Source organism: Filicampus tigris, chromosome 5, assembly GCF_054856515.1.
Source record: "Filicampus tigris isolate MCC_2025a chromosome 5, RoL_Ftig_1.0, whole genome shotgun sequence".
NCBI lineage: Eukaryota > Metazoa > Chordata > Actinopteri > Syngnathiformes > Syngnathidae > Filicampus > Filicampus tigris.
This window is the reverse complement of record NC_141221.1, coordinates 3756926-3779317: the sequence shown is the minus strand read 5'-3', so window position 1 is coordinate 3779317 and position 22392 is coordinate 3756926. Positions and strand designations below refer to the sequence as shown.

The window sequence follows — 22392 nt, the reverse complement described above, 5'->3', positions numbered from 1 at the left end:
GAGGCATATGCATGCAGTACACTGCTTTGTCCAATAGGTGTCATCGTTTGTCTTTGGTCAACTGCTTTGCCAATTTAGCTTAGATTTTGTGATTTTTTTTTTCCCCCCCGACCCTTTTAGCGACTATTTTTCAAGGGGGGAAAACCGACTAGCCACAAACGTGGCGTTTGACAGCCCCTTGTGTCGACAAATCAAATGTCGAATTGGCTTAATTTGATATGTTTGGCGGAATAGTCCATCGTGTCAAGACGCCATCTTGAGGCCTTCCCCCATCATTGTAGGCTGAAGTCCAAACAGAGGTACAGTACAGTATGCGAATATAAGTGATGATCTGTTCATGTGCACCTAGTATCTGAAACTCAAATGTTACATTAACTGTAAAAACGAAGATAAATTGGATTGGTAAATTAAGGTTCCAAGAGTTCTTGCAAGAAAGTGGTAGAAAATCCAAGGTGCAGTCTGCTTTCACCGAGTTGGAGTTTCAATGAGTTTAATGAGTTGATGACTTTGGTGCTTCGTTGTCATAAAGAAAAGTAAATCATGCAGTACAAATATAAACAGATGGCCTAAAGCAGGAAAACATTTTTTTCATTCCAATTTCATTTATTAAACAGTTTAATTTGGTACGTCTAAAGTAGGATTTCTTGCCTGTGTTAGGATTTGCATTTAGGGTTTCAAATCTGGGTGTGTTTATAATGTCTGCTGGTGGACACCCTAAATGGCGATAAGTCTTAAATCCTTCCGTTTTCCTTCCTTCATACCTTCCCTACTTACTTCCTACCTCTCTTCCATCTTTCCTTCCTGCCTTCTTTTCATACTGTCTTTGTTTCCCTTGGGCCTTTCATCCTCCGTTCCTTTCATCCGTCCTTTCGTATATCCTTGTTTTCTTCCTTCAGTTCTTTGTTCCTCCCTTCCGCCCTTTGTTCTTTACTTCTATTATCCTTGCTTCATTTTTCCTTCCTGTCATGCCCCATCCCTAACATCCTTCCTTCATATTTCCTCCCTCCTATACTTCCTTCCTTCCATAGTACTCACTCATTATTTCTGTGTTATGTGGGAGTCAAATGTTGTCGACAACTTATAAACAGTCTACTCTCAAAGGTAACGGTGAAAACATAAGAACTAAAGATGTTAATTGAGACTTCAAGCAGAGCAGAAGATTTAGCAACACTGACACTGTTTTTAAGGGGGAAGTCAAGTCAAAAATGTCTTTCAAATAACATTTTCTATGACCCCCATTAGTCTAAACACAGTATTTGGACTCATATTTTATTTACGGAATACGAATTAAGTAGCAAAATCCACCTGTTTTAAATTCATCTGGCCATTTTGTGACTTGCTGTTGACTGAAAATGACATCACAGTGCCTATGAGCTCAGCTTGCAAACTTCACATGACCAGATCCCTCAAACAGGTGCGTTGCGATTGGTCGTTACCTGAGCCGTTAGGCACTGTGATGTCATTTTCAGTCGACAACACGTGGCCAAATGGCCGCCCCTGAGATGGATAAAAACAGGTGGGTTTTTCCGCGTACTTCAAATTCCGCAAACACAATATTAATCGGAATGCTGTGTTTAGACTGGTGGGGACACAGAGAACATATTATTGTAAAAAAAAAAATTCACTTTACTTCCTAACTTTAGGCTTTAAAGGCTTTAGGCTTTAAAGGCTTTAGGCTTTAGATTTCATAATTTGCCTTAAATTTTGGGGGGAAATGCGACCCATAAGTCGCACAATATCTTAGAGGTTACCATCACGTCCGTGCACAAAACAGTACGTAACTCCTCTCCATGCATGTCTGTGTCCTCGGAGGTAGATGAGGAGTCAGAATGACAAGTGATTAAGAGTCCAAGATTTTAATCTATTCTCGAAAAGGTTGCTATTGGGCATCATTGGACTCTGTAGGACCGCTGACTGTTTTGGAATCTTCCGTAAGGCAACACTTTCTTAGTTAGGACTTCAAGGTTGAGCTTTTTCTTGCTCAGGGCCATCATGCCAAGGCCAACTCGTTTGCCCTTTCACCTTGTCGCCTCAGACATGCACATGGTGATGACACAAAGACAAGCACGCACACGTGTACGGCTAAGGCCTGACACTTGTGATAAGTGAGGTGTTTCACACGTCCAGTGCAACGGTCCATTAGGTAAAGGGCCTAAAACTGTATCCTGACCTCTGACCGTGTCCTCGTCAGCGTCCACAGGGCTGCTGGATGTTAAATGTCTCGGTAGAACAGTTTAAATTGTGCCGGCTAATGCCCCGAGTGCCTGTGAAATGTCAGCTGTGTTAAAATGAGTTTTCAGTCTGGTAAAGACAGACCTCCCCCAAGGTGTTTTGAGGAAAATCTAGGCAGAAACAGGAATGAAGTGACTTGGACTGTTGAAGTTTGTTACAACAGCATGCGAGAGTCCTCGTTTGGACATTTATCTGTTTTTCTCCTCCAAAAAGTAGACAGTATAAGAAAAGACCCCTTCAGCTTTTGAGGTCGAATCGCTAGTCTTTGCATTGACACAACGTAAAGGTCACTTGGCACTTCACTTTAACGCCTTTGAGTGACAGCATCTCTCAAGGCAGCCAGACACTGTGCATTCCCAAATGTTAATATTCCCACATGAATAAGCAGCGCAAGACTGCCCACACCGGGCCTTTTAATCGTTGTTTAATAACTGTTACTCCAGTGTGCATTCATGCTCCTGGCACACTTGAATTGCAGGCATGTTGCTTTATTGCTTGTACGCGAGAATGCATGAACCACTTAAAGTGTTTTATAAAGTCATGCTGCTGTTGGTTCTTCACTTTTAGGCTTTGCCACTTATTTTCATTTTCTTTCTCCGAGTACTGGTTGAGTTGCTGGTTACAAAGGGATAGCCACAAGAGGGCGCTGCAAGACTCCACATGTTAATATCCACTGGCACGTCTAATGGTCTTCTTCAGAATAAATGGAAGGTAAGGCTGTAAATGTACTACCCTACATCTGTCAGTGCTAAACGAAAAAAAAAGTATATATATATATATATATATATATATATATATATATATATATATATATATATATATATATATACACACAAAGTGGAAAAAATGCATGCAATTTATGATGATCCTTCTTTTTTCTTTAAATAATAAAATAACAACAAAAAAAAGAGCAGTGAAATATATGTATGTATATTATGTATGTGTCACCACAAATTCTTTTTAAATGTGCATAAACATGCTGAGGTTAAGATAAATTGAAGGTCTGAAGCAAACACAGAGACTAGGTTACTTTAAACAACTGTGTGTATTCCCAAGTAATTTACAGCACACATTTGTTGGCCACATGTTATAATGGCTTTTTAACAAGGCTGCAAAATAAGCTACTGAATTTTTGAAGTGAATTGGACATTAAATTGATGTTCTCTTCACAGTTCACAGTATTTATTCATGCCTGATCAGTAAAGACGGCTTCAGATTGGTGAATGTAAACTTTAATTTCTGGGTCAGTGTCACTAAGAAATGCCTTTGGTGCCCTCATCAGAATCAGTCAGTCATCATGAAAATGTGACGTGTTATTATAAGTGGACAAATATTTGGACACATATAAGTACAATGATAAGTCTTGAATTGTGTGTGAGATTTTTTTTTTTTCATTTTACACCATATTTTTTCATTGGATTTATGTGATTTTGGCATGTTCCACACACTTCACTTCTAACTGCAATGTGTGTAATAAGTAGTTAAATGGTACATCTTTTTTTATTGTCCATGACAATTTATTTGATAAATCAAAACATTTTGATGACGTATATTGTATATTCATAGTCATGCTGAACAACGTGTTCCTGAAATTATTGTCCTCCCTGTCATGATGGGCTGAACTGCCCCTTTCAGAAACCTTCTGATGTTTTCAGAGACATTATGACATGCATTTGATCTTTCTTCAATAGAGGCCGAAACAGTGGATAGTTGGAGAATAAATATTTATAATTATGTTTCATAATTTACATCATATTATGTGTGTAGCTGGGTGTTGTCAACTTCACATGTCCACAGTGTCATAGTGAAATAGAAATTGATATAACAACATTTTTGAAATTCCAGTTGTATTTGTTCAAACATGCACAGTCGACTTAACTGAATGATGTTGCTAAGGTTCACCATGTGCTCATTAAATGCTAACATTAGAATTTCCACCCTGTTAGCAAGCTCACAAGCTTGTATATTTTGATTTTTGCATATATACCGTTAAGATTAAAATCTTTGAACTAATTAATCGCACCATTTTCCATGATTAATTGTGATTAATCGTATTTGTCAACTACAATTTTTTACAAAGCTTGGAACTGATATTTATTTTGGAATTATGGAAAAAATTAAAAGTGTATTTCGATCCAAAGACTGTTCTTATAGCATTTTATCCTTAAATACGATACTTTTCCTGTAAAATACAACTGTGAACGATACACCAAAGATGTGCAACTAATATGGTATTTGAATTTGGCTTTGCAAAGTGCGCAAGTTATTTGGGATTTCTCCAATGACCCGTCGAGCAACTTTTTAAATCTACGTCAAAGTCCGTCTTTGCGACAGTGACTCTCCTCTAAGTTTGGCTGCAAAGTGAGCAGAGATGCCACAGGAAGTAAATAAAACTGAGTTAACAGAGTTACATTTTTTTAATGCGTTATAAAATTTTTATTCATCTCCATAGTTAACGCTATATATATATATGAAGTGACAAGAAAGTTTGAGAGAGTATGGAGATGTTTTTGTAGTCAATAGTTTATATTATTTCTACGCATGTGATGCATCCAATGTGCATGGTCCACTCATAGTCTCTGAAGAGGAGCATATCATTCTTGTAAACCCGCGGAGGGCAGGGTCTCCTAACATGTGTAGCAATAAAGTCGTATTAATGTGGACCAGGTTTTCCTTCAGCTGGACGCAGGCCCTGCTTGGAGCACTGCCAACCCCCCAAAAATCTGAGCTTTTCCCACATGAGACCACCTCACGGACTGGATGCAGGCAGGGAGGGGCTGTGGAATGTATTTGGCCCTGTGTGATGTGATTGTTTGCAGAGAAATGGGTTGACCTCGCCCTCTGATGCCACACACACATGCTAGTTGTGGCCGAGCTCAAGGTGTGTGAGACGGACCTGCTGAGTGCAGGAGGTCTGGGACCCCTGCACCACTTCCTCCAGACGGAGAACAGAGGATCCAGTCAGCTGAAGCCCGGATGGGACAATAATAATGAGCAGTCCAGCCGCCAGCGCCACCTCATTTCAGGTATTATTGAAACCTTCTCCTTAGGCTCTCACTTTTCATCTGCCTCACAGGCCAGGCCAGGCAGCTGCTTTCTCTATGGGGAGAATCAAAGATCATTTAGAATCAAGAAAAAAAAAGTCTAGATTTAGTAGGTCCCAACCTGCACATATTGTATGTATCTCGTGTGATGGCCACATTAGATAAGTAAAGTAGCATTTTTTTTTCATTTGTGCGTGTGTGTGTGTGTGTTTTGACGTTTTTGGACGTGATGTAGTGCATAGTATATACAGTATTTAGTGTAGGCTATATTTTATATAAGAAAGTGAAATCCATGTGTATCCCTCCACCTGGAGCAGAAATACTGTGAAACGTTTTATGACGTAGTATATTTTACTCACGTGGATACGAAAATCAAGCTTTGTGTGTTAGATTTGTTATATATATATATATATATATATATATATATATATATATATATATATATATTTGTAGATTTGTACATACGTACTTACTTCTTTTCACGTGGGTTTAACATCCCAGTTCGCAAAAGACTGAATGACCGTGCAGCGTCCATTTAAACAATTGTTTATTCCCCACCACACTCATTCGTCATTTGCTAAATGGACGAATTGTTGATTGTAAAAATCCGGAATCTCATTTGATGACTCTTTCACGAAACAACAACACGTCACACAAAAAATCGTTTAGGCCATACTACCGTTTACGGTGGGCATTATTATGCTCAATTAATAAATTTGATCTAATAGCCTTAATTTTGTCTAAAGTGTTTAACGCACTAGAATTGATTTTTTTCATGTGATTAATTAAATTACTTAATAGTGGCAAACATGGAGTAATTCGATTTATGGCATTTACTAATTGGGATGGGGGTCGGGGGCGTTATGCGTGTTGTTTATAACTGTGTAAAAAACGTAGGCCTAAACGTATTAAATAATGTTCTTTTCTTATGCACCCCCCACCACCCCCAGGTCTGTTCTTTTCATGCGCCTGAGCAAGAATGTTTATGAACGTTCAGATCTAGTGTCTGTCAATTTGGAATTCTGTGATGATGTTTTTTTGTTGTTGTTTTTTTTAACCTAATGTTGCTATTGATATTTGCTAATCACTATTTTTTTTTTAAGTTTACAAATGCACAATCTTAGACATGATACATCCGTTTGAAAATAATAATAAATAAATAAAGTACTCCTATTGGAGAGCGAGTTTGACACGTTTCAGCTGTTGATGGAATTTTGAAAAACTTTTTTCCAAACTATTACCCCGCAAATTATTGGTATAAATAATACATTCTATGTTGTACGACATTTCGGATCATGTGACCCACTGTTCTCATGCATGTCAACAAAAGACGCCATAATAAGATCATATCATGTTCATTCAAGACCCAGTCATCCACACAATAGCCGCCGATGCGTAAATGTCTCAGTGTCATCCCGCCGCGTACACGGCAGCAGGCAGGACGTAACCTTCCGGTGACCCCTTCATGTTTGCCCCCGGTGATGAGGTTGTCCAGTAATCCGGTCAGTGTGATGATCTTCGTGAGTCTACGACGAGATTAAACATGATTGTAGTGTGACGTCTGCGAATGACGCCACACACTACTACAATTATTATTTGGCATCATGCTTCTTTCTCTAGACCACAATTGTCGTTTTTTTTTTAACGTTTGGATTGAATTAAATTGAATTAAACACCCGTGTTGGTTCATCTAGGTATAGAATGATTGTTGTGTTTAAAAGGGAAGAAAAAAAAAAAAGCAAAAGGAGGGAGGGGTCGGCCATGCCGTGCCAACGCGCGTCTCTGGCCAATAGGAGCACAGAAGAGCCACGAGGGGGTGGTGCTGTGTGTTTGAGCCGGACTTGACTCCATTTGTGATGAAGGATGTGATGAGCGGGGTCCACATCGGGGCTGGCACCGAGTCGGTGAGGGCAACCGGGAGAGGAGCGACACTAAGGGCCCACAAATTAAAGATGCAATGATCTGATTGGGCTACGGAAGGCGGCAGCTTCGTGCCCACGGACACTCAAATTTGCATGCGTGCTGTGGATTATGAGGATTTTTTTTTTTTTTTTTGACAACTTCTCGTTGAAACACGTGGACCGCTTCGACTCTGATTTTTAAATTGGGAATTAAAACAAGTTCCACCGAAGAGAGGTGATTGTGGAGGGAGAAGGATGATGATCGTGATTGTTGCATGGTGGACTGCTTGAGGTTGGTGCACCGCCCCCGGGAGAGGACAATCAAAATACTGCACACACTTGATGTCAATCATGAACTGTCGTGTCTATTTTATAACATCGTCTCTTGCATTTTTAACGTACAGCGCTTGATCTAGTTGTCCCTAACATATCTGGCATGTATTCATGAATTAAATGTTGGCTGCATTGCAACCTCCGTAGAACGTTCAGTGGCAAAAATCCCACTTCAAGACAATGTGAAAGGTTGAGCAGTTTAATCTTTTACGTGAAAGCCAATCATTAGATTACAAAATGCAGTTATAGTGTAAGTCATTGTGTTCTTTTGCACGGGAGACGAGCTAGAACTCATAAAGGTTAACTTGCAAATAAACATTTGCAAGTTTCTATGTATTTTCATTTCATTGTGGGCTATTGGATTTTACTTTTTATTGGATTCATGTGCATTGCGTGTAATTACATAGAATATTTACATGATCACAACCACACGCACTGTGCATGTGCTATGCATTTGTTTATATTTTAGAATTGGTATTTCTGAAAAGTGACTGCAAAAAAAATCGTCAAAAATATTGTAAGCTATATCAGCAAATTCCTGTTGGACTGATGATGTATTTTAATGTGTGTGCGTGTGTGTGTTTAGGGCGATATGGCAAACGGAGGCGACCAGTTCGGCCTCGCTGAGCGTCCAGACTCAAACGGCATGGATTCTCCCAAGGAGAATAAACAAGACAATCTCAGCAGTTGCAGTTTAAAATCACCTGCTTCACCACAGACAAATTCCAGTCAGCTGGTGTGTGTTCGTGTGCGTGTGTGTGTGTGTGTGTGTGTGTAGAACCTTTGTATTATTAATAATTTATTTGTTGTATTCACGTGATCGCCGTTTGGCCTCTTATCCACAAGTTAACAAGACGATGATGCGATTAGTAAATGTAATTTGAATTTATTTGACTCGAAACCGGCGTTTATTCGTGTGTTTTGCCGCAGGGCATGGAGGGAATAAAAGTGTTCCTCCATGACAGGGAGCTTTGGACGAGATTTGACGAAGTAGGAACTGAAATGATCATCACCAAAGCTGGGAGGTAAGGAGAAAATGAGTGTACTGATTTAAAAAACGATAAAAATATATCTTTAAATGCATTCCACTAACATTGCGTGAACGTGTTTTATGACACCGAAAATTTCCAAATTCCCTTCCCAACACATTTAGTGATATTTGTCTTTCACCCTTTTCAATATAGGAGGATGTTCCCCAGTTATAAGGTGAAGGTCACAGGACTCAACCCTAAAACCAAATACATTCTCCTCATGGACATTGTGCCCGGGGATGACCACCGATATAAGTTTGCAGACAACAAATGGTGGGTTGGATTTTGGATTTTGTTCATTCATGACCATATTTACTGAACATTAGAGACGTCAGCGTTCCATAAATTACACGTTTTGTTTTTTTTTTGTCTGTAAATTGGATGGCTCCACATTTTGATTGCTGTCAAGATAAAAAATATATATAGTTAAGAAAAACTAACAACAACAATTATTATAAGGTTAAATTGCTCTCCATCACTGAGTGCTTGCTTAAAAGGCAGGCCCTCTTTCGAAACCGGGGTGGCCTACTTCCCGCATCTCCCCTACGTCGACCCGCCGGTTAAATCAGTCTGCGGAGGGTTCACCGGGCGGACAGACGACACGGAACGGATTAAAGTCTCCCATTCAGCTGAGGGGGGAAATCCGAGGCGTCCCACTGATGCATCCCTGCTCGGCTCTGCGCCTCTTCGGACCTCGTTTACCGCGCACTAATATGCTATTGAGCGCGGATAGTTCACAGACAATAATACATCCAGTAATTGCTAGGTGAAAAACAATTTTACATGCACGCGCACGATGATGAATGCACACGTGCACAAGAGGAAACATGAAAGGATGTCACGTCAGCAGGATTCAAAGCGCAATAGCGCATCAACCAAACCCAAACACAATTACACTTTAAAAAAGCAGGAGTAGTAGTCGTTAATTTTCTATTATTATTGTTTGTCCGTTTAAACATGTAACCTGTCAAGACCTACTGAAAGAAAGAAGCATGTCGTTTCTCTTTTTTTTTTTTTTTTTGCCTGCACTTCATTGCGTGTGCGCCAAATGACATTTAACGTGCACTTAATTATCATTTGCCCATGTGTGCTTTTACAAATTAATTCAGGGCGCTTGTCTCCAAATAATATTCTACTCGACTAAAATAAACCTAACCAGTAACGCGCAGGTGTTATGCACAAAAGCGTGTATCATGTTCAACAGAAAAGTTGAAAGTGTTACATTTGGCAGTTTGAGCCAAAGTACTGTCATGTCGTATTCGAGAACATGTAAAATATTGGTGCGTGAGTCTAATCAAAGCACAAACTGGTTTTGTGCAGTCGAGTAGGCTACAGTGGTGCAAGACCGGGTCAGACCCACCACTGTGACCCACTGGATGTCAATGTCTGGCAACGGTACTTATACTGCAGAAGCTACATCCATATTGATCAACTGTTACGTGTGTAGGTCGGTAACGGGTAAGGCGGAACCAGCGATGCCGGGCAGACTCTACGTCCACCCGGACTCTCCTGCCACGGGGGCCCACTGGAGCCGCCAGCTGGTGTCTTTCCAGAAACTCAAACTCACCAACAACCACTTGGACCCATTTGGACACGTGAGATTTGCTCTTTAATTCTATCTATACAGAATAAGTATACTTGAGGTGGATTTCAAACGTCAAAGCGCTCTTATAGGACTCCAGTGGCGCAATCAACCAATGGCCCTGCATTGAGATGAGTTTTTAATTTTGGAAGCGTGCATTGCTTTTAAAACTGCAGTCGCCGCACTGGTCTCACTTTGTCGTGAATAGAAGTCAGCAGCCATCATAACAGAGCACAAATCAGCCGGGGGGCCACATGAGTGCACACTGGTTCCCTTCCCGCGCCGCCCTGCCGCAGCGCCAATTAGGCTACCAGCAGCACTAACAGCAGGTCAACGTGTATTGTTCGAAACAAACACAAAACATCACATTTCCAGGCCCCTAAGTAATGATCCCAAAGACTCGTGAAGTCCATTAGTTGAGGCATGTCACCGGCGGACACGTCACCGCGATTAAATTGAGCCCCTCTGGATGAAGGCGTGCATGCATGCGCCGCCAGTTCACGCGCACGTAAAGGCCACCGATTCCTCTGAGAAAGTCGTGTGTGGTTTTCATTGTCCAACGTGCTGTCAGAATTGTGCGAAAGCAGATTGTGGCCACACAGGCTTTCTCATAACTTGTTGAAATGAGTTTGACATTAAGACGTATAAAATATCAGAAAAACAGTAGTGTAGTGTAGTTCTGCATCACTGGAAACTACGACGAGAAAGATATTGTTAAATCAATTCCTCTCCCACAGTGTCAATGGAAAAGGTGCCGATAATCACCACCAACAATTTGATTGTAAAACTGTAAAGCCCATCACCAAAAATATTGTTTTTGTCGCCAGCCTCCCATGTAAACAAACTGTACATAACCATCTTTGGATTAGTTACACTGGTCAGATGTGCCGACACCAGTCACGTTGCGGCCATTTGTACAACCATATAGCCGCCACCTGGACAAGAAATACAATGACGCAGAATACCTCAATGTTCATTCAAAACTAGACACGTTTTATTCCTAAACATTATAATTAATAATATTGTAAGCCTGTGTTTTATTGTAATTTAGATTTCGTTTGAACGCTAACACTGTGCTTCAATATAATTTATTCATATTCATTCATTCGCCGAACCGCTTACCCTCATATTTAAAACAATAAAAACAAGTGTCATTTGTAAAACGTGAAATTAGAATGTACTGCACATGAATATGTATGAAATTGTAACTAAATAAATGTTTTAAAACAAACCTTTCTTAAATACTAAATGCGAGTGTCTCAAGCTTGAAAGTTAAATACAACTGAACTGTACTTGGGCAGTAATTGTTCAGTGTACCACTACAAACGGTACCCGTGTCACACTTTGAGAATCACTGAAATAGCCAATACAAGAGCCGTAAAGCATATTCTGACACGACAGAGGGAATAATGCTCAGTTTTGATTCACACTGTCGGAAAGGTATTCATTGATGGAGCGGAGTCGAGAAACATGACGCGGGAAACAACTTGATGTATTTCAAATTCGAGGGGGCGAGCAAGACATTAAAACAGTCAAAAGTGGAGCGGAGGAGAGAGGCGTGAGATAGTAAAAATATGTGCGGTATAATATATTTTGGTTGGATTTAGTTTGGGGGGGCCAGGCCCCCCTCTTGCCCCCGCCTGGACCCCCGGCCCTGGCGAGGACTCACAAAGCTATATAACGTTTGAGTTAAAAGAAGTCAAGTTGTAAATCTTGTATTCCCTGACTTTGATCTAGTGCGCTGTGAATTCCTTTGTTCAAATGGATGTCATCTTGGAAATGTGTTAATCACCCGAAACCTGGCCTTTTTGGTCAACTCCCATCTGCTGCTGGCGGGAACTCGACTTGTTTCGTCGACGTCACCCTCCTCATCTCACCCCGGCGCAGATAATACTGAACTCCATGCACAAGTACCAGCCCCGCGTCCATATTGTCAAGGCGGACGAGAACAACGGCTTCGGCTCGAAGAACACGGCTTTCTGCACCCATGTCTTCTCTGAGACCGCGTTCATCGCTGTAACCTCCTACCAGAACCATAAGGTCAGTTTGACTACACGCCGACATCCTAAACGCTTGTCAAGATGAGAGCATCAAATAATGGCGACTTTTTTAGCGTGAGTAGGGATATAGTCCATTACGGATTTGTCATATGGCTGAAAACGCGAGAATGACCTCGGAAGCCTTACGTGCGCACATGAAATTAGTTCAACTCCGACACACACACACACACACACACAAAGCATTTGTACTTGTATGGTCCCATGAGGAGGACATTCGTTCGCTTAATACCCGAGCATCTTATCCAAACCTTAACCATTATGAGAGGGTTCCTAATCCCAAAATGTCCACTCCTTCACCCAATTCTAACCTTAAGACAACGTTTGGTCCAAAATGTCCTCACCCAAATATTTCCAACCCTCCCTGTGATCACAATTAGCCTGCACACACAAACGTTTTCCCTTGTTTATATTATTTCAGTGCAAAGAGTTCTATTGCGTCATCTTTTTTCTTGTTACTCCGTTTTGGTGAATGGATGTGGAAAAAGATTGGTGCGTGCGTGTGCGCGCACGCGCGTGCGTGTGTGTGTCGCTCTCTAATGACCTGCTTCTTTCCTTTGATCTTGGCTCATGCATTTTACACTCAAAACACAAATCACTGAAGGCTTGAAGCCGCTTTGCTCATTTGGCCTTCATGTGGTTGCTACCAGACACTCGCATTCGATAGCAAATTCTAAAAATAATGCTAACTCCTTTATCTAATGATTTCATCCACTTGCTCATTCCTTCATTTCCCAAATAGCCATTGAGGAAATTGCCAAGCAGAATTGTCCAAAATTTGCAACAAAATGCTTTGTTTATTGAGTAATCAGAACAAAAACAAGATGAATGCAAATCTACAAGATCCTACTTTTATAACTGTATTAGGAGCAGACTTTCTTGATTAAAAATGTTACATATTGTTTAAAAAAGGTTTTGGCACCATGTAGGTCAAATTAATAAAGTAAGTGACATGGTACTATATTGCGTTATAAAGCAGGAATGGTGTGTTTATAATAATATGCGTTTGCCACGGCAGTTCGACTTTATCCCTGCCGAGTGCGCCGTCGCTATCTCGCCGTTCTCAGCTCCTTCGACCTGAGCGGCGTTCTCACACAACCTGCAGCCAAACACAGGCTTCCCTCCATGAGAAAAGTTTTGAAGCCCTAACATCAAAGCGCTGACGCTCTAAAAGCTTTGGCCTGAAAACGCTTAAACCTGGCGACTGTTTGGCTAAACAGTTTATTCAGTGTCAGCTGGCCAGAACACTGTCCTCCCCGTCAGGAACGTCGACGGCTGAGGAATGTTGGCCGCGCGAAGCTTCAGCGGGGCCCGCTTTTAACGTCTACAGGGCCCCTGCTAATAATAAACCATTGACTTTCATTCGGTGGCGTGAGGGTTTTAAAAGTGCCCGCTGCGTCTGTGTGCATGTATGGTCCTGTGGACTTTAATGTCAGCACTAGTCTATAAAAGAGATCCTTTGTTTTGTCCTCAGATTACTCAGTTAAAGATAGAGAACAATCCCTTTGCAAAGGGCTTCAGAGGCAGTGACGACAACGAGCTGCACCGCATGGCCAAACTGCAAGGGTGAGTACACTTGGCGTGCGCGCGCGCGCGCGCGCGTGTGTCGATCAGTCAAATCAAATCAAAAAGACTGCACTCAAAACTTGGCCATGAATTGTCATTCCTGCGACCACTTCGCAACGGGGGCAACCTGACGGCTTTATACATTTGCTTTTAATGAAGTCCTAAACTTGTTTTAAATCATTAGCAACATGTTCAGAACGACGGAATCCGTTTTCGCCACAAGCGCATGCTCAAGATGCTGTCACGCTTTATCGTCTTTAATCATAACGAATTGAATGATAATAAACGCCATGAGGTTCTGTTTGTTACGATTGGCAAAAGAACGCGTCATAAGACAAAGAGTTTAAGTGGAACATCTGAGGTTCAACACAGGCAATTCTGGGACATTGACCGACCACAAATTTGTTCAGATTGGTGGAAAATTATTCATGAATTAAAAAAATACATATAACTGTTATACTAATATTTTTGAAAAACATTATCATTCCACTGGTAACTGTTCAGCCAAAGTAACATTTTAGCATTTTCAATGGCAGTGTAAAAATATTTAACATAATTTCACTTAATAAAAAGTCAAGTCAAAAATGTCCTTGACCATAATGTCTTCTATGTGCCCCACTTTAGTCCAAACGAAGTATTCTGAGTATTATGGTGTTTGTAGGATATGAATTCATGTCACGACTGTCACGGCTCACCTGCTTTTGGTCATGTTTGGTCATGAGATGTTCACAAGCTGAGCCCTTAGCCACTGTGATGTTATTTTCAGTTTAGGACAAGTGGCAAAATGGCCGCCTCCTGAAAATGGATACCAGCAGGTGGATTTTAAAGCGTCATTCATATTCCACGGACACAATATTCATCAGAATGCCGTGTTTGGACTAGTGGGAGTTGCATAGAGCATATTATTGAAAAGAAAATGTGGGACTTGACTTCCTCTTTAAAGGACAACTGTCAGTTGCAAATTCAAGTGCAATTAAAGGTTTTTACCATCCGTTATTGGTGACAAAACTTTTTTCTGTAACATAGCAAAAATAGTCCAGAATTGAGTTTTTTCTTAATTTTCCTGGTAAAATACTTTCTACGGTATGTAATAGGGCTGCGGTGCTGTCAGGATGTTTCGCGTACAAAACCACGAGACAAGCCGAGCTGCGGTCCTCCTCGCTATCCCTAATCAAATGGCCATGCCTTACAGATACAAATGACTCGCTACTTGGGGTCACCATGAAAGGAGGAAAAAAAAAACCAAGACAACGTGGTGCCAATGTAGTTTGCCTAGCTTAAAGATGTTTGTGCTTTACTTTATGCTGTTATACAGTACGTATCCTGTAATGTAGTTGTAAAAGTTGGCTTTTGCATACACCAGTTCAAGGATCAGAGCTTTATGAGACATTTTTACTTTTATATGTTATAATATGTACAGAAAAGATTCCACTGCATTTTAGTTTTTAGCATTTGTTAAAACTTGCATTCTTTGCCAAATAAGCATAAAGTACATTAGCATGATTAACTAGTTAGTGTCCACTTTTTCAACCAGATTTTTGCCTATTTTTGATTGATTGTTTGACTAAGTGATTGATTGATTGATTGAGTGAGTGATTGCCTTTATTTCAAATTGTAAGCACAAAGTAAAAAAACGACATGAATATTAAAATAAAAGAAAAACAAAGTAGACACACTTTCACACTTTTTAATGTCCGACTGTCACAATGAAGTGTCAAACGTCTGATTGCTTGAGTCTTAATCTGCTATAGAAGACATAATTGATTTTCCTCACTGTCCACGTACAGAAATCTTAATCAAAAACAGTGACCACAAAACCGTGACATAAATCTAACTGTTGAGTTTGTGAACTGTTCCAACCCTTGAATGTAGATGATAGTGTATTGCTGCGTCTCCTTAAAGCGGAAGTCAACCCAAACATGTTTTTTTTTTTTCAAGAATATGTTCCCAGCAGGCCCACTAGTTGAAACACAGCATTCTGATTAATTTTGTGGAATATAAATTAAGCAGCAAAATGCACTCGTTTTTAGCCATCTCTGGGGGCGGCCATTTCGTCTTCTGTAAACTGAAAATGACATCACAACGGCTCACAAGGACCAATCACGGCTGACCTGTTTTCTAAATCTGAGCCGTGATTGGTCGTTGTGAGCACTTGTGATGTCATTTTCAGTCGCCAGAAGACAAAAGGGATGGCTAAAACGAGTGGATTAACACTTATTCCACAAACGCAATATTTATCAGAATGCCCTGTTTCAACTATGGTGGGCTTGCATAGAAAATATTCTTGAAAAAAAAAAAATGTTTGCGTTGACTTCATCTTTAAGGATACAGCATAAAGATGTTGGCAAAATGCCGTAAAAGTGTTTTGGGATGCTACTTTTTAGCATATTTATCAACTATTCATTTAGTCAGTCGCTCCAATTATTTGTGGAAATCGACGATTTGCACAGCAAGGGGGCCACTGTATCCAGAGCTGCTCTGGCCGCCGCATCCTCTGACTTCTCCTCCTTCCCATTCTATTATGATGGCGTACATATGGTGTGAGAGTGCGTGTGTTGGCTTGAGCCAAGTGGCAAAAAAAAAAAAAAAAAAAAAAGATGTGAGCTGCTGTCACCTGAAGGTTGAGCTCGTCGACCCCATAGCTGGTCCGCAGAGTAGGCCATTAACAACACGGCACAACACAACACAACACAACACACAAGAGTGGAGCAGCGGCAGACCAATGATAGCGGTCCGGCTTGTGAATCAACGCTGTCACTGCTCATCAACCGCTTGTGCGCCGAGCCGATCTCCACTATGAACTCCACTCGCGTTGGCAGTTTGGAGGATGTTAGTGAGCCAATGAGAGAGCGTGTTACTGGAAGGAGGAGGCGGGGGCGGGGGCTGCTCCGCTGCGCAGCGCAATGCGGTGTAGCGCTCCGCCCCCTACACCCCCCCCCCCTTTGTGTTATTGTGCTGCTTTGGTTTGCGGAGATGAGCCTCTATCCGAAGTGACACATGGCTGGATGTTTATTTTTAGAGCGGCAAATTATCTCACAGCGGCCCTGGCTGTGTTTGTGCGTGCGTGTGTCTGCTTGTGCGTGTCACTATCTCAGCGCCAGTCAGCGAGATGTGGCCCGCTGTCCCCTACATACCATAGAGTTCACCGAGAGGGCTTTGTTTACAGAGGGAGATCAGAGCTGAAAGGATGGAGCGCGCTTAAGTAGACTTGAAAGAGAGAGACGAAAGGGAGGGGGGGGGGGGGGGTTAAAAAACAGAAACACGAATAATAAGAGCAGGCGAAAAATACTTGAAATTAGTCAAAAACACAACCGGATTCAGAGGTGTCCTTTCTGTGGATTCTTTTCTGTTTCAGTAAGGACTACCCCGTGGTCCCACGCAGCGCGGGCCGCCAGAGAGCCTGCTCCACCGGGAGTCCTTTCGGCGGGGAGGTCCGGCTTGTGAGGGGCTCGCCCGAAGCGGCCACGTCACCCTACAGCTGTGAGAACGGCCTGAGCAGCAGCAGCAGCCCGCAGACGCTGCTGGGGGCCCCGCCCGCTCACTACACCTTGTCTCATCCTCAACACGCCCAACAGACTCAACTTTACCATTGCACCAAGAGGAAAGGTAAGCGTGGCCAAACTGTTCATAAGGTCACGTCAACAGGGTCAAATCGCTGGGGTCATGCGGCCATAAGTACTGCTGTTGGAGCCTTGACCTTTAACATACAGTGAAGCGCCATTTATCATGGGGGGGGGGGGGAGACGATTGCAGCCCTTCTGCAAATCCCAAATATAGAGAGAGCATGTAAAACGTTTTTTTTTTTTTTTTTTTTTTTTTTTTTTATAGCTTTACATCTGTCCAGCACTTTAAACACGTTGAAACGTATTAAACGTAGTTTTTAAACTCTTCCTTAGCGTCTGTTCTCACTCTCCCGCTTGCACGCTTCTCAAATAGCAGGCCAAGGGTGCTTGCTTCAAGCTGTTACTCCTAGTTGAAGTTTACTGTAAAAGTGACACATAAAACAAAAAAAGAATCAACAGTGTGCGGAATATTTCAACAACAAAAGATGTTAGCATTTGCAAAATGCCAGTGACCATGGATACTACAGTAATGATAAACTTTCAAACAATGGCTACTTTAATACACACAGGGCAACAACGCATACAAAATGAGCATACGATACCTAAGTACAGGCACATATTAAACTCTGCTCTGTGGTAAGAACAAATAATAAAACGGCTAAATAGTGGTAGTGTATTACAATGACGGGTGTATCAGTGCGTCTCTCCGCGTCTCTTCCAGTAGTTCTCAGTTCAGTGTACAGTGTAGTGTACCTTTGCATATTTGTGATTCGGCATCTGCAAATTTGCATTTTTGGGGAACCTATCCTCGGTTATACACCAAAAACGTGTCTGTTTGTTGGTGTTTTTGTGCTCAGAGTAAAGCAATTCAATGATTACTTTGTCACCTTCTGTTGTCAGGTTTAATTTATTGATGGTATGTTTTCATTTGCGTTTGAGATGTCCTGTTCTGTTGGTGGTCCTTGAATGCACCACACCCACTTCGAATGTGAACGTGAAATTATACTTCTGCTACTCTGCTGATGCAGCTACTAATTATAGCTGATGTTGTCTACTATATTGTTACAATTTGCCCGTATTCCTTAACGTTTAATATTGTCTGTCAAGGTGAAAAGGTAGTTTTAATGAGCTAATTTTGTTTGTGTAAAATGCTAGTGCGCATATTTGTTTGCCCTTGTGTTAGTGTCTGAATTAGGAAAGTGTGCTAGCAAATTTTTGGGATGTTTTTTTTGTGTCAAATAATGTAACTATAGTCTAGAGTTGTTTATGTAACATGGGTTCATGATTGTGTACGTGCTAGATGACGTTGTTGATACTTTGTGATCCTCTCCATTGAAAGAGCTTTTCTGCCATTGTGGCACCCACACTGAAAAAAATGTTGTCCATCATTTACTCAATTTTATTTCGTCAAGTGGTGGCACGAAATAAAATCATCTGAATCCAGATTGATTTTTTTTCTAAGCAGACAATACATGTTCTTTAAAAATGTATCTGGATACAGATGATTTTATTTTGTGCCACCACTTGATGAAATAAAATGGAGTAAATGATGAACAACATTTTTTTCAGTCTACACTGAAAAAAAGTACTTGCTTTTAGATTGCACGTGATTAAAATGCGTTAAACTAACATATATCATTTCTATAAAACTTCTATAAAAAAAAAGTGCACATAAAAGTCTTTTAGTCGAAATCATTCACTTAATTCAAATCCGTGTGATGATGATGAACGTGTAACTACATGACTTCTTTCAATTGTGGAATACTGTACTCTGTATTAAACGATGCTTCTCCACCTTACATATTGTGTATCATCGCGTATATATATTCACTAGTCTCGCCAATAGCGACCATCAAATGAGATTCAGTATCACAACAGTGTCATGGCAATGTGACTTTACAAAGAAAATAACGTTCAATATTAATTCCGACTTTTGTGAGCCATCCTCCAATGTAATCTCAATAAAGACCATTTTGTTAAATGTATGCCTCGCTGACACCGACAAACATCACATAAGTACAATAGAACCGTATCGCCTACAAGTCCTGAATATGATCGTCTAAACCTGGCACAGATTGCCGATGTTGAAATTCCCCAAGAAGACGTCGTACTTGACATACGCACAGTGCCAACTACAGTATAATGCGTGCGCTCCATTAAGATCCACGGACGAACATGAATCAGACACTCTTTATTTTTGTGCCTCAGTAAATGTCAAGCCACAAAACGAATGCAATTGTCTTTTATGTGCACTTTTGGTGCTCAGCTCAGCAATAAAACGCTTTTAAAGTAGCAGCAACTTTCTCTGCACTGATTTAATGTCACAACATTTTTCTCTGTGCAGTGGAGGAGAACTGCTCCCTAGGAAACTGCCAGCACCCGTTCAAGAGAGCCTTCCCTGCTAACTCACGGAGCCCGGGCGACTCCTACTACCACGCCTCCCACTTCGCGCCCCCCGCGGCGCCCGCCCTGACCGCTCCCCCCGGCCTGGCTCTCACAGACGCCCCCTACAGCTCCGACATGGATCAGCGTCAGGCGTGCATGTTCGCAGGCTCGGACGGCGGACTCGATGACCGCGGCTGCGCATCCTGGTCGTACCCTTGCCCGCTGCCCTCCGCCATGACCCCCGTGGAGCCCTACCCGCCTTATAACCCGCACCCCCACTACAACTCCAGCCCCCAGGGCTCCCGGCTCAGCGCCGTAGCCCGCCACGGCTCGCCGCCACTGGGGGAAGCCGTCGCTCACGACCCTTACCAGAGGCAGAGCTCGGAAAACATTGCAAACAGGCAGCACAGTCCCCCTCTGCACAGAGAGTATCCTCGCTTCGCCGCTAACCTGTCCCCGCCGCTCTACCACACTTTGGAGACGCACACACACGTCAGGTGTGGCGTCGCCGAATGGACCGCCGCCTCCTAAAGGACATCCTTCTTTGTGATTCTCCCAAAAGATGCAAATTGTGCATTATCACCGCCGTGTCATTTTGTGCCGTGTGAGTTGGTCACATGTTCCTCCCCTGTGCTGTTGGGAGCACCGCGCCGTTTAAAAACGGGGCTCGGACGTTCAGCAAAAGTCCAGGCGCTCAACAAAAGCCTCGCATTTTCGCAGCACAAGGAACATCAAAGTTGTGTTTTATTGTCTTTCTGTAACCCAATGACTGATGTCAACCAAATGTTTGCACTGTGAGCCCCGTTTAAGACCAAAGCCTGAACAGAACAGGCTGTTTTTCCCTCCAACCTTGCGTCATCGTGAAGGATGTAAATTGTGACCCGTCGTCCGACATTCACGGACCAAAATAATCTCACGGCAGAAGCCTGAGGGGGACGCTTTTATTTTTATTTTAGTTTTAAATCTCTTCGGCGGAGCAAAGCACAGCTCCGTGCGCGGCCCTCATGACACGGCGCCCGCGCGCGTGCGTGTGTGCGCGCGTGTGGGTAAAGGCTGTGTCAGCTCAGCTCAAGAACGCTATGAGCTCATTTGCAACGAGACAGGCAGTAGTAGCTGCAGGCGTTGCACCACGGAGATAAACAGTTTGTTTAGATGGCGCTACAGGCCGAGGGACCTGTAAACACTGGTTCCACCGCATTCTGAGGAAATGCACATCCGAGCATCACGCATCTGTCGCCGTTGTCCTCTCTGTCAACCCCCCCCCCCCCCCCCCCCCAGCTGACCAATCCTCTCAGGGGCCAACAAGGGAGCTCTGGCTCCGCCCTTGTCCTGAGCTGACCAAGCTGAAACTATTTTTTTTTTTTTGGGAGGGGGGGAGGGGGTTGAGGCTAGTCGTTCCCTTGTTTTGAATAAGTCAAATATTGACCATTGACTTGTGAGGGTGGTAAACAGTGCTGTAAATGTGATATTTAATCCACTCAGGTAAATATACGTTTAGTAATAGTCTGTTATTTGCCATTCCAATTGGTCCTCGTTAGTCCCACGTTTACTGTAGTTCTAGAGGGAACCCATTTCCTTGCACATCTGGATAGTGTTACTTCCTGCCTGTGCCGACTGTAAAACGACAATTGTGGCTCTGTGCAAAATTGAAGTTGAGATTTTTTTCTTTTTTTTTTTTTCTTGTTTTTTGTTGCAGTTTTGTTACATTTCCACCGGGTTTTATATGCAGTAACATGAGAAGGTGCTGAGTTTGTATCCTTAATGTGTGTACGTGTGTGAGACGGTATGAAAGCTGAAAAGCGGTTTTGTGTTTTCTAGTATTTATTACTCTTGATTTGATGTCATTCTTGTGAAACAAGATGCTGTCGTGCAGAGATTTCTTCAGACGTTGGGTTCACCCTCTATTTCCACGTGGTGAAAAATAGTTGTGGTATATGGGGGGGAGGAAAAAATCGGTTTAATTGGATTCAAATTTATATACAGAACTGAATAAAGTTTTTGAGAATTTTGGTAATAGTTGGTTGCAGTTTTGTTCTGCCTGCATTAGTGTGGGGGGAGGGGGAACATTTTTGGGAGGAAAATCATGCAAGACTTCACAATCTTGTGATGCCAACAAGGGAAAGTGTGAGGACGCCCGTACCAGAAGTGGAATTTATAACGACATAGGAAGGTTCTCACACCTTTCCGTCCTGCTTGCTTGCTTGCAGGACAATACAGCTAAGTCAAGAAAAAATGTAAAAGATGTGCCCACCAAAATGTGAGCTGCATGCCCCGGACACAGCTATCTAGCGCTCTCTCTCTATTTTCATGCCCAGTGCAAGTCTGGCAAGGAGCGTGGTGTAAATCTGCGCAGGGGCAGGCTAGACTAAGTTTTGGTATTTTCACACCTTGTAACCCGATGTATTTAAAAGCGGCGTTTTGTGATGTTGATCACAGCCGACCTTGTCACCAATCGAAGCGGCTCCTCTCATTTTCTTTAAACGCCACGCATGGGAGGCGTGCTGATAGTCCACGACATGGCGGATGATATAAAGTTAGCTACGGAGATGGCAGATATGTGAAGTGGGCACTCGGAGACCGCCTTCCACCTCGATGGTACGTGTCCGCGTGTGTGCACTCATAGCAACACGAGTCAAGTAAATGAAGGAGAAAGTGCCACGTCTGCTGTCTTCTATGGAATTTCCACACGGATAATGAC

The 22392-nt window shown here is 42.3% G+C and overlaps 1 protein-coding gene and 1 long non-coding RNA gene across 4 annotated transcripts; one reads left to right on the top strand and one right to left on the bottom strand.

Annotated features, from left to right (window-relative positions):
• Nucleotides 1–67: 67 nt before the first annotated feature.
• Nucleotides 68–21687, top strand: tbx5b (T-box transcription factor 5b). Of its 3 annotated transcripts, none has more exons than XM_086030547.1 (11): nucleotides 68–299; nucleotides 2834–2943; nucleotides 5052–5258; nucleotides 8097–8246; nucleotides 8441–8535; nucleotides 8695–8814; nucleotides 9989–10136; nucleotides 12011–12163; nucleotides 13655–13746; nucleotides 17102–17352; nucleotides 19654–21687. In XM_086030547.1, the coding sequence occupies exons 3-11, from the start codon at nucleotides 5223–5225 to the stop codon at nucleotides 20223–20225; spliced, it is 1617 nt and encodes a 538-aa protein (XP_085886673.1). In that variant the 5' UTR covers nucleotides 68–299; nucleotides 2834–2943; nucleotides 5052–5222; the 3' UTR covers nucleotides 20226–21687. The 3 variants fall into 3 exon arrangements, with proteins under 3 accessions (XP_085886673.1, XP_085886672.1, XP_085886674.1); XM_086030546.1 differs by having other exon boundaries at nucleotides 2800–2943; XM_086030548.1 differs by lacking the exons at nucleotides 68–299; nucleotides 2834–2943; nucleotides 5052–5258 and adding an exon at nucleotides 7144–7469.
• Nucleotides 4217–16535, bottom strand: LOC147146938 (uncharacterized). Its single transcript, XR_015086803.1, has 3 exons — nucleotides 16361–16535; nucleotides 14442–14541; nucleotides 4217–5331 (listed from the first exon to the last, which is right to left on the bottom strand). It is a non-coding gene; the product is annotated as an uncharacterized LOC147146938 (long non-coding RNA).
• Nucleotides 21688–22392: the final 705 nt, after the last annotated feature.

What these genes read in the sequence shown, in the direction of transcription:
- tbx5b (XM_086030547.1), top strand. Translation starts at nt 5,223, where the DNA reads ATGAGCAGTCCAGCCGCCAGCGCCACCTCATTTCAG. An exon ending in AGACAAATTCCAGTCAGCTG is followed by an intron (nt 8,247 to 8,440) that starts GTGTGTGTTCGT and finishes GTTTTGCCGCAG; the next exon opens with GGCATGGAGGGAATAAAAGT. An exon ending in ATCATCACCAAAGCTGGGAG is followed by an intron (nt 8,536 to 8,694) that starts GTAAGGAGAAAA and finishes TTTTCAATATAG; the next exon opens with GAGGATGTTCCCCAGTTATA.